This window comes from Psammomys obesus, unplaced genomic scaffold (genome assembly GCF_907164565.1).
Source record: "Psammomys obesus unplaced genomic scaffold, mPsaObe1.curated_primary_1811, whole genome shotgun sequence".
Lineage (NCBI taxonomy): Eukaryota > Metazoa > Chordata > Mammalia > Rodentia > Muridae > Psammomys > Psammomys obesus.
The window spans coordinates 5,746,315-5,756,870 of record NW_026589732.1 but is presented as its reverse complement, the minus strand read 5'-3'; the positions used below and the strand labels follow the sequence as shown (position 1 = coordinate 5,756,870).

Genomic DNA, 10,556 nt, shown 5'->3' with positions numbered 1-10,556 from the left:
TATGATTTCCTTATTTTTCATTGCTGAGTAATACTCCATTGTGTAGATGTACCACAGTTTCTGCATCCATTCTTCAGTTGAGGGGCATCTGGGCTGTTTCCAGCTTCTGGCTATTACAAATAAAGCTGTTACAAACATGGTTGAGCAAATGTTCTTATTGTGTACTTGAGCCTCTTTTGGATATATGCCTAGGAGTGGTATGGTAGAATCTTGAGGAAGCGCTATTCCTAGTTGTCTGAGAAAGCACCAGATTGATTTCCAGAGTGGTTGTACAAGTTTACATTCCCACCAGCAGTGGAGGAGGGTTCCCCTTTCTCCACAACCTCTCCAGAATGTATTGTCACTTGAGTTTTTGATCTTAGCCATTCTCATGGGTGTAAGGTGATATCTCAGGGTTGTTTTGATTTGCATTTCCCTAATGGCTAATGACATTGAGCATTTCTTTAAGTGTTTCTCTGCCATTCAATATTCCTCTACAGAGAGGTCTCTGTTTAGCTCTGTTCCCCATTTTTTAATTGGATTACTTGGTTTGCTGCTTTTCATCTTCTTTAGTTCCTTATATATTCTGGATATTAGCCCTCTGTCAGATAAAGGGTTGGTGATGATTCTTTCCCAATCTGTAGGCAGTTGTTTTGTTTTGATGATGGTGGCCTTTGCTTTACAGAAGCTTTTCAGTTTCACAAGGTCCCATTTATTGATTGTTGCTCTTAGAGCCTGTGTGCTGTTGGTGTTCTGTTCAGGAAGTTGTCTCCTGTACCAATGAGTTCTAGGGCTTTCCCCACTTTTTCTTCTAACTGATTTAATGTGTCTGGTTTTATGTTGAGGTCTTTGATCCACTTGGACTTTAGTTTTGTGCAGGGTGATAAGTATGGATCTATTTGCATTTTTCTACATGTAAACATCCAGTTAGACCAGCACCATTTGTTGAAGATGCTGTCTTTTTTCCATTGTATGGTTTGTCTCGTTCTTAATCTGAAAATCCTTGAAGAAAAATAAAATAGAGGGGAAATGCTTTGTAAAAACAAAAGGGCCACTGGGCTTCTGGTTTCTTCCAAATCGATCAATCAACCCTTTTAATTTACTACAGTCTACACACTCCACAGTGATACATGGAACAAGTAATAAATTGTGCTTTTCGTGAAAATGACTAAGAATAATGAATGGCTAGAGAAAATGGAGACAATGGCTGGCATCCCATTATGATGCCAAACTACAAAGTTTATGAAATGTAGAGCAACAAGGAACGCAACCTCACATTGACTACTCCAGCTCTCAGCACAGTGATGAATGCTCTGCAATGCAGGGACCAAAAGGAATCGTTTTGTGCTTGGAGGAATTTAAATGGAGTGGCATCATCTCCCGAATAGTGTCTGTCCAATCATTAAATCAAATAATTCTTGTGACTGCATTCCTCCTCACAAAACATACCTTTATATACCACCTAATCTGCCCATCACAAAAATCACATAAGTAGGTATGGCCATGTGTCTGAGTGTTCAGGTGGGTGTATGTGTGTTTATGGTTGGAAGCCAGAAGTCAACCTTAAGTGTCACTCCCCAGACATCATCTACCTTGGTGTATTGACACAGCACCTATTACTGGCCTGGAGCTCACCTAGTAGGTTAAGCTGGCTGGCAAGTAAACCCCAGGAATCCTCTTATCTCTGCCTTCCTGCCTGTGGGATTATAAGCACATACCATTTCTGCTTCCCAGCAACACACACATAGTACGACTCATTGGTGGCTTCTTTACAGCAGTAAATATCAAAAAAAAAAAAATATATGAAGAGGCTGGAAGGAATCCCTGAGTGCCTGGTGACTATTACTGAGGTCCACAAGCCTCCAATGAGAAGTCCTCAGAAGATGGAAGGAAGAGCCGAACTTAATGATGGAAAGTATTTAGAGTAGTGTGCAGCAGCAGAATGGAACCAACATCCAAGGAGTCCATCTGGCCTTTCCTCTTTCTTTCTTTTCCTCCTTTTTTTCAATGTTGGTTCACAGCAAGCCTTTAATGAAATAGAATCATTTTTAACCAAATGAAACCGTCTTGGCTTCTTAGGTCTGTCTTGCCTGGCAGAGGTATTGGCAGGGTCAGACCTGGAATCCTAACTCTTTCCCGGTTGGGTCAAAGAGCCATGCCCAAGGAGTGAGTGATAAGAGCCCGGCATTTGCCACTGTTGGTGACTGAAAGTCACTCCTGCTATCCTGTTTTATTAGTTACTTTTCTGTTCCTGTAACAAAACATCATGCCGAAGGCAACTTATAAAAGAACATACTGACTTGGGCTTACAGTTTCAGAAGGTTGGTGTCCATGATCCTGGAGCAGACACAGCAGGCAACAGGAATAGTTAAGAGCTCACATCTTGAACCACCAGGGAGAGACAGAGAGCACACTAGGAATAGAGCAAATTGAAACCTCAAGCCTGCCTCCAGTGACACCTCTTCCAATAAGGCCACACCTCCTAATCAAACAGTTCCACCAACTGGAGACCAAGAATTCAAACATATGAGTCTATGGGAGCAAGACCAAGTATTCAAACATACGGACTTTTGGGGGTCATCCTCATTCAGGTCACCACACTTGTTCAGGTCCCTCTGGGAGGACCAGGACCGATCTCTCTCACACACATAGCTGCCTCATCCTGAGGAGACAATGTGACTGTCTGTCCTTTCTGGTCAAGTGAGAAGATACAGGTGATGCTGATGTCTTCCTCTGCCTTGCCTATTTTTGAAGATGCCCCTTTTCATGGCCCAGAACTGATTATGAGATAGCTTTCTCCCTGGATTCTACTTCCTTTCCATCTGAAGGCCTTTCCACCCTACAACCTGTCCAACACCCAACCTCAAGCTTCCCACCCCTGCTGACCACAGAAGAAAGCTTAGGGTAGAAGGGGCAGGCCCATGTGGCCATGGGTTCTGAGGAGCTACCAGCTCCAGCAGCAGCAGTTCCCTACCTCCCCGTCTTTCCCCCACTTCTTGACCTTCCATCTGTGCCTTGGCCACCAGATCTACACCCTTTTCTAAGCCCCACTTGGGGCTGCCTAGCTGCCTTTGATGACACATGGCATGGGAATGAGAGTAGAGCAGGTAGGGTGACCATGGGGCTAGTCTCTTGGTTGGGATCTCAAGTAAGCTGGTCTGCAATTCTCTGGTAGGGGTTTCTCTACTGGTGTGGGTTCATCTGCTGTGAGTCCAGCCTTCTTAGTGGCCTGGAGCTTTCTGGACATCCTGATGAAGGCTGGTGCTCCCCCTGATGCTGCTGCTGGCTTCAGAGGTGGTTCTCACTATAGTTCTGTGACCTACACTGGAAGATCCACCAAGGTATCCTCTAACACCTGTATAGGAGACTTAGCATACACTAGAGCTCTTTTCTAACAAACATTTGTTAAATGTTCATGTTCACTAACATGCCCAGGGCTTCCAGACAGTCTCGCTTTAAGATGTTGTATTAAAATATATAAAACAAAATTAATTAAGAATAATTGCAATGATCATAGTGGCCAACCTCATAATCCACATGAATCATAAGTCCAATTATATTTATTTATTTGTTTGTTTGTTGTTTGTTTTTGGTTTGTTGAGACAGGATTTCTCTGTGTAATAGAGCCCTGACTGTCCTAGAATTCTTCTTTGTAGACCAGGATGGCCTCAAACTCACATATATATCTGCCTGCTTCTGCCTCCCGAGTGCTGCGGTTAACACATCTGGCTCCAATTTTCATTTTTTAATGATTTATTTATTCTTATATTTTTATTTTATAGCATTGGTGTTTTGTCTGCATGTATAAGTGTACGAGGGCATCAGATCTGCTGAAACTGGAGTTACAGACAGTTGTGAGCTGCCAAGCGGGTGCTGGAAATTGAACTTAGGTTCTCTGGAAGATCAGTCAGTGCTCTTAACCACTGAGCAATCTCTTCAGTCTTCCTTTTTTTTTTTTTTTCCCATAGGAGAGAACTAACATCAAGTCCCTTTAGGGCTTGTTTATCCCCACCACAAACCTAGAAAAATCTTAGTGCTCTAGAAAGGGCATAAAGCAGATATGGGAAGAGTAGCATTTAGAGATCAGCACTGATTTCAACGTCTTATATTATAATTTAAAATGATCTCTGCTCACTCCCTTCTTGAAATGATCACACGATGTAGCCCACAATGTGTTAGAATTCCTGATCCTTCTGCCCTGGTCTCCAAAGGGCTGAGATTACAGATATGTGGAACCCTGACAGCTTAGTGATTCCCTTTAACACTGCAAATTCACAAAGTTTTTATACAAACTACACCCTGTTAATTTTGTCTGGACAACTAGAAAACAAGAAATAAGACAACAACAAAAAAAAAATCTCCAGTAAAATATCACAGCTTAGGTTGGTAAAACCTGTTTTGTTTTCTTTTTTAAAGCGAATGGAAATGCTCAAGAGGGTCTCAATTGTTAGTGCATGTACTGGTCTAGCAGAGGACTTGAGTTTGATTCCCAGCACCCACATCAGGCAGCCCCACCATTGCCTGAAACTCCAGCTCCAGGGCATCTGATGCCCTCTTCTCACCTCCATGGATACCTCCATTCACATGCACATACCTACACACAGACATACACACTATTAAAAATAAAAATAAGTCTTTAAAAAAAAAAAACACCAACGCTTAGTTGCTTGTATGTTGCTGTGATAAACACCCTCACCAAGGCAACTTATAGAAAGAGGGGCTTATTGGGGGGGCTTTCATTTTCAGAGGAGTAAGAGTCCATCACCATCACAGTGCAGTGGCACAGGAGCAGGCATCAACGGAGACCAGAGCCAGACACTGTGAGCTGAAAGCTGAGCACCAGACAGGGAGCAGAGAGCACACTGGCAATGACACAAGTCTTTGAACTCTAACACCCTTCCCCAGTGATGAGCTTCCTCTAGCAAGGCCTCACCTCTTAAGCCTTCCTAAACAATGCCACCAAATAGGGACCACGTTTTCAAATGCCAAAACCTATGGAGGGTGGGAGCTTATTCCAGCACAACAATTATTATCTTTTTACAGAGAAAATTTTAAACAGCCAAGCCTAATGGTAAAATGTCCAGTGGCTCAGCTGCACCAATTTCTCATGGTGAACTCCAGCTGATCTTTGTCTGAACTAAAACAAAACAAAAAACACAAACATGATATGTACTTGGTTTTGGAAGTTAGAGGGTATTTGCCTCCCCCAGTTTGATTTAGCAGCCTGGAGTTCCCCCATGTCCCTTCGAGTTGTGTTGTTCTTGGACCACATCTATTTTTTATACATTTAGAGAACTGGAGTTGCTACTCTAAAGAAAAGAGATTAATTTTGGCTGAAAGAACAAACCTAGTGGAAGCGAGGGAGAGAGTGAGAAACGTAAAGTGCCACTCTCAGTACACACGGGCCTTCCTGGAACGCTCTGCAGAAGATCTCTAACACACTCTGTGAGACAGCCAGCCCGAGGCACCAGACCACAGACATGGAGATAAAGCACAGAGCAACAGAGGCCATGTTCTTGGGATCAGTGATTTCTAGTCTCTGCGGTTTTTGTTGTTTTGTTTTGCTTTGTTTTTAGTTTGTTTTGGTTTTTCGGGGCAGGGTTTCTCTGTGTAGCCTTGGCTGTCCTGTACTCGCTTTTTAGACCAGACTGGCCTCGAACTCACAGAGATCCGTCTGCTTCTGCCTCCCAGAGTACTGGGATTACAGGAATGCGCCACAGCGCCAGCTTGTTTTCTTAAGAATCTGCTGAATCTCCATTCCTGAAAAACGTCTAGAAGGATGTCAATCTGTCTGCTCCCAGGGAGAATTAGGGACGACACACCTCGTATCAGTGCTTAACATTTTATCTGGCGGTTAGTTACACCAGGCCTGCAAAGGAAGCGGCAGTCTGGTGCCACCTCCACTCAGCCGTTTATACATGTCTGCTGTATCTATCGTCTGGCAAGCTATGCACTCTTGGCTGGAGAGAACACTGTGAATTGTCTTGATGTATTTCTTACTCCCCTGAGGCTCACATTTCTTGGGAAAGGGGGATGAAAGAGAAAATAATTTCCAAGAGAGATAGAAATTGTAGGGGAAACAGCATTTGGTAAAAGGACAGTCCGTATGCAGCCATCCCTCTCCTGGGTGGCCCCTGTTTGTCCTCCAGTCCCCTCTAGTCTTTAGTTCCTCCCTCGCTGTGCTCGCTGAGCTTCCCTTCCCTCCCTGCTGCCCACCTCTGGTTCCACGTGCCCCTTTCCTCTCGCGAGCTGCACAGGCCAACGGCAGCACTTTCTGCCCTGCCGCCTACTCCCTCTGCTGACTTTGCCAGCCCAGCCCTACTGCCCCCGCCATGGGAAATGAGAACAGCTTCCCATCTGAGATGTGCAACAACTTCGACGCGGAGGAGATTAAAAGGCTGGGCAGAAGCTTCAAGAAGTTGGACTTGGACAAATCGGGCACCCTGAGCGTAGAAGAATTCATGTCGCTGCCTGAGCTGAAGCAGAACCCACTGGTGGGCCGAGTGATCGACATCTTTGACACAGATGGCAACGGGGAAGTGGACTTCCACGAGTTCATCATGGGCACCTCCCAGTTCAGCGTCAGAGGTGATGAAGAGCAGAAGCTAAGGTTCGCCTTCAGAATCTACGACATGGACAAGGATGGCTACATCTCCAATGGGGAGCTTTTCCAGGTGCTAAAGATGATGGTGGGGAACAACCTCACAGACTGGCAACTACAGCAGCTCGTGGACAAAAGCATCTTGGTCCTGGATAAGGACGGCGACGGCCGGATATCCTATCAAGAGTTCTGTGATGTAGTGAGACAAATGGAGATCCACAAGAAATTTGTCGTGTTTAAGTGAGTTTTGTGGGGGGTGGGGTTGTTTGTTTTGTTTCAGGGGTCCACTCAACATATTTAGCTTTCTTCTCGCTTTCAAGATATCCAGCTACTACCTTTCTGACTAACCCTGATGTCTACTACCATCCATGCAGTGCTATTAATGCAATTCTCAGTGACTACAAGACAAAAGTGGGGGGCATGAGGGAAATCAGAGATTGAATCAATTCTCACAAATGCCTTTTTCTTTGCTTTATAGAACACCGTCAAGAAGACTAAAAGCTTAAAAATAAAATGCACATCTTTCTTAAGGTTGTGTATATGGGAGAAGACTACAATTCTCGTAGAGTGTTAAACTCTTTTTTCGTTTACTTGTGGCATTCACACTTTTGACTGATTGTCAACTTCCTGCTGTAACTAGCAAAAATACAATTTTCTTTGCTTAGCGCCCTTTAATCACTCTCTGGGCACAAGCACCCCCATAGGAAGATGTATCCTGACTCTCCACAATGCACCCAGAAATTCCTGAGCATGTTTGAGGGATGGAAGTCTGAATAAATTCTGTCTCAATGCTTCAGCCCACCAGAAAGTAGCCTCAGAGTTCATGTGAGAATAGCTAAACCTGGGCCAAACAGCCAGCCCCACCAGGCTCAGTGCAACAGGTTTTCAGCATTTTAGGGTCAGAAATGCTGAAATTGGAGAAAATGGGGGAGTCAGTTCTTCCACAGGGCAGAATCAGCAGCATCCGGCTGAGATGGCCTTTCCCTGGATGCTGAAATGCTGTTGTCCAGAGTGATGAGAAATGCAAACATTGCATATGAAAGCTGATAACACCAGATTGGTTTGCTTTTGAGAATCAGATCTGGTCCCTAGCAGAGAGGTCAAGAGCTGTCTTATCCCAGGAAGGTTTCACCCACTTTAACATCCAACTCAGAGTTCTTCATGGAATAATTAGATTAGTACCCTAGGATGTGCTGGATACTAGTAATAATGTAGTACTAGATATCACATTACACACCTCTCTCGGCAATTCACATAGCTCCTGTTGGCAGCCTGAGATCAGAAATAGTAGATAGCACATCACAGAAGGGAACAAGCTCTGTTCTGTTTTGGAGTCTGTTTAACACTGTTTGCCCCAGTAAATGTCACTAGCTCTCTGAAGCCCCTGAACCTGTAATCCATTCATAGAGTACAAGATGGCCTTTGAAAGGTAGGGACAGTCCATGCCCCAGCACCTGCCACTTCACCGAGTGCTCCCCATAATAATAAGTTGCCTCGGACTCAAAATACTGAAACAATGAAGTAAGCTTGTACTATACTTAAAGAGACACCACTTAACCATTCCTAGTTTGTTGTTATACTTTAAAGAAGCTGCCAATGAGTATTGGGGAGTGAAAATCTACAGATTTTCATCTACTGCAAGGCATACTGTAACATTCCTGGGAACACAGCAATAAGAATCCTGACTCTATAATTCCTTTTCCGTCATAAAATATCTATTTGGATTGTAACAGTGGTGTCAAAGTCATTTCACAACAGTTAAGACAGTCTGAGACCCAAATACCACAGGGTATGGATTCAGGTAGAACAGTGTAACCATAGCCGCTTACTAGCAAGGTGAATATGAGCAACTTAGCCGTGTGTCTTTCCATCCATGGTTATTTTGGGGATTTAAAGAGATGAAATATGTAAAGCAATCACTCTACTAACTTCCTCTCCTTCCCCCCTCTCCCTGTCTCTAAGATCAGTGTGGAAAGCATGCTGGGATGTTTTGCATCCTCACTTCTTGACATCTTGCCACAACCACTCTAAAATTAATTGAACATCTATGACCCAGAAAGGAAATGTTAGGGAAAAAATGATAGGAAAAAAAATGACAAGGCCCTCCTCACCACAGGCGTGCAGAGCACACCACAGACTTCTCAACCTGAGACATAAAGAACACTTGAAAGAGAGACTTTCATACTAGCCTGGTATATCTGACTCTGAGAGGAAATATGAAAAAAGTAAACATAAGCCAAGAAGATCTCCTGAAGACAGAAATTATAGCTCTGGACGTGCACACTCTCAAATAGGAAAAGTTTAAAATTATGACCAAGGACTTGAAGTATATTTGATTAACTGTTCCTATTTAACAAGGAAATTCTTTTGGAGTAGCTGGATTAAGTTAATTGCTCAAATGATCTACATATTGTAGCTATACAAAGCTGTGTAGCAATAGCCTTGCAGGGAGAACTTGTTTCTGGTTTTAGAATGGACGATATCTGGCTAGATAGTTGGGGAAATGGCTCATATTTACTTCCAAGTTAGAATGCCTTTTTTTTTCTTTCAGTTAACTGCCAATTTCTCAAAAACCAATAGCTTTATACAACTTGTTGGAGTGACAGTAAGAACTGATGTGGCTGGTGTAATCCGCTCCTAACATTTGCTATAACTTGTGTTGTCAACACTGAGGTGGTGTCATCATCTCAGCTTTACAAATGGCACAGAGACAATCTTGTCGGTGGACATGAGGCTGGTAAGAAGAAAAGAAAGATTCAAGACCGCAAAGAACGAGCTTCTCTTCTATCATATTAAACTCCTCTTTTTTTTATGGTTCCTATATTCACTTGTCTCAAATTACTCTTATCAATGTAAGCTGGTCAATTCAATTTTCATTAAAGAAGAAACCAAGAACAAACTAACTACTTGTCAAGGAGCAAGAGGTCCATACCTCTTCGGTATTACCCATTGCAAAGAAGCAGACATATTTAAAAAGTGTGTGTGTGTGTGCGTGCGTGTGTGCATACGCATGTGTGTGTGTGTGTGTGTGTGTGTGTGTGTGTGTGTGTGTGTGTGTAAGTGTACACTCACAAGTGTATACATATAGGCACACCCTGGCTTTTGTTCCTCAGGAACTATCCACCTTTTAAGAGAAAGCATCTCATGGGAACCTGGGGGTGGCTATTGAGATTAGGCTGGCCTATGAGTGAGCTCCAGAGACTGCCCTTTCTCCATCTTCTCCACTCTGAGATTACAAGTGTACACCACTATATTTGGATGTTTTACGTGAGTTCAAAGAACTGAACTCAATTGCTAAGGTATCACTCCAGCCCCTGGACACAGTTTTAAACTTCCTTCCGTGTTCATCTTAGCTTGTGAAACAAGTGACCATGTTTAAATTAAACTGATAATAGCAGTATGCTCCAAGGCTATACACATTAATAACACACTGTTATGATTCTATATTAATGGATTGGGTCTGGTCTCTAACATGTTACAATTTCCAAGTCAACAGATAGATGCTGTTTTTGAAAGAGAGGGGAAATAGTGGCCTCGGCATAGTTGGTTTGTATTTCAAGTCAATCACACTTTAGAAATGTCATCAAGGTGTAGGAGTGTATCTGCTAGTCTGAGAATTAGACTGGATATTTGGAAATGGAGTGACCCTGGGCTGTGTACTACCACTGGGCTGTATTCCAGAATCTGAAATCCTTTTCAGGATTACCTAGGCTAGTAAGCCAATGACTATGCTTACAAATATGTAACAACACCTTTAAGTGTTTGCAGTGAAAAATAAAAGTGCATGGATACTGCAGTAAGCCTATGTAAATGGGAGGATGCTCTGAGACAGTTCACAGGCTAAGTCTAATCCACATTTTTGTTCTTGATAATGGCAGTTTTAAAACATGATTTTGCCAGTGCTTTTTATTTTACTTTATTTTAGTAACTTATTCACTTTATATCCCAAGTGTAGCCCCCTCCCTCATCTCCTCCC

The 10,556-nt window shown here is 43.1% G+C and overlaps 2 protein-coding genes across 2 annotated transcripts in view; both read left to right on the top strand.

Moving 5' to 3' along the window:
• Grin3a (glutamate ionotropic receptor NMDA type subunit 3A) overlaps positions 1–10,556 on the top strand; it is a 243,367-nt gene that overhangs the window by 214,064 nt on the left and 18,747 nt on the right. The window lies entirely within an intron of this gene.
• Ppp3r2 (protein phosphatase 3 regulatory subunit B, beta) lies at positions 6,312–7,078 on the top strand. The gene is made up of 2 exons (XM_055605424.1): positions 6,312–6,814; positions 7,051–7,078. Exons 1-2 carry the CDS (start codon positions 6,312–6,314, stop codon positions 7,076–7,078), a joined length of 531 nt encoding a protein of 176 aa, XP_055461399.1.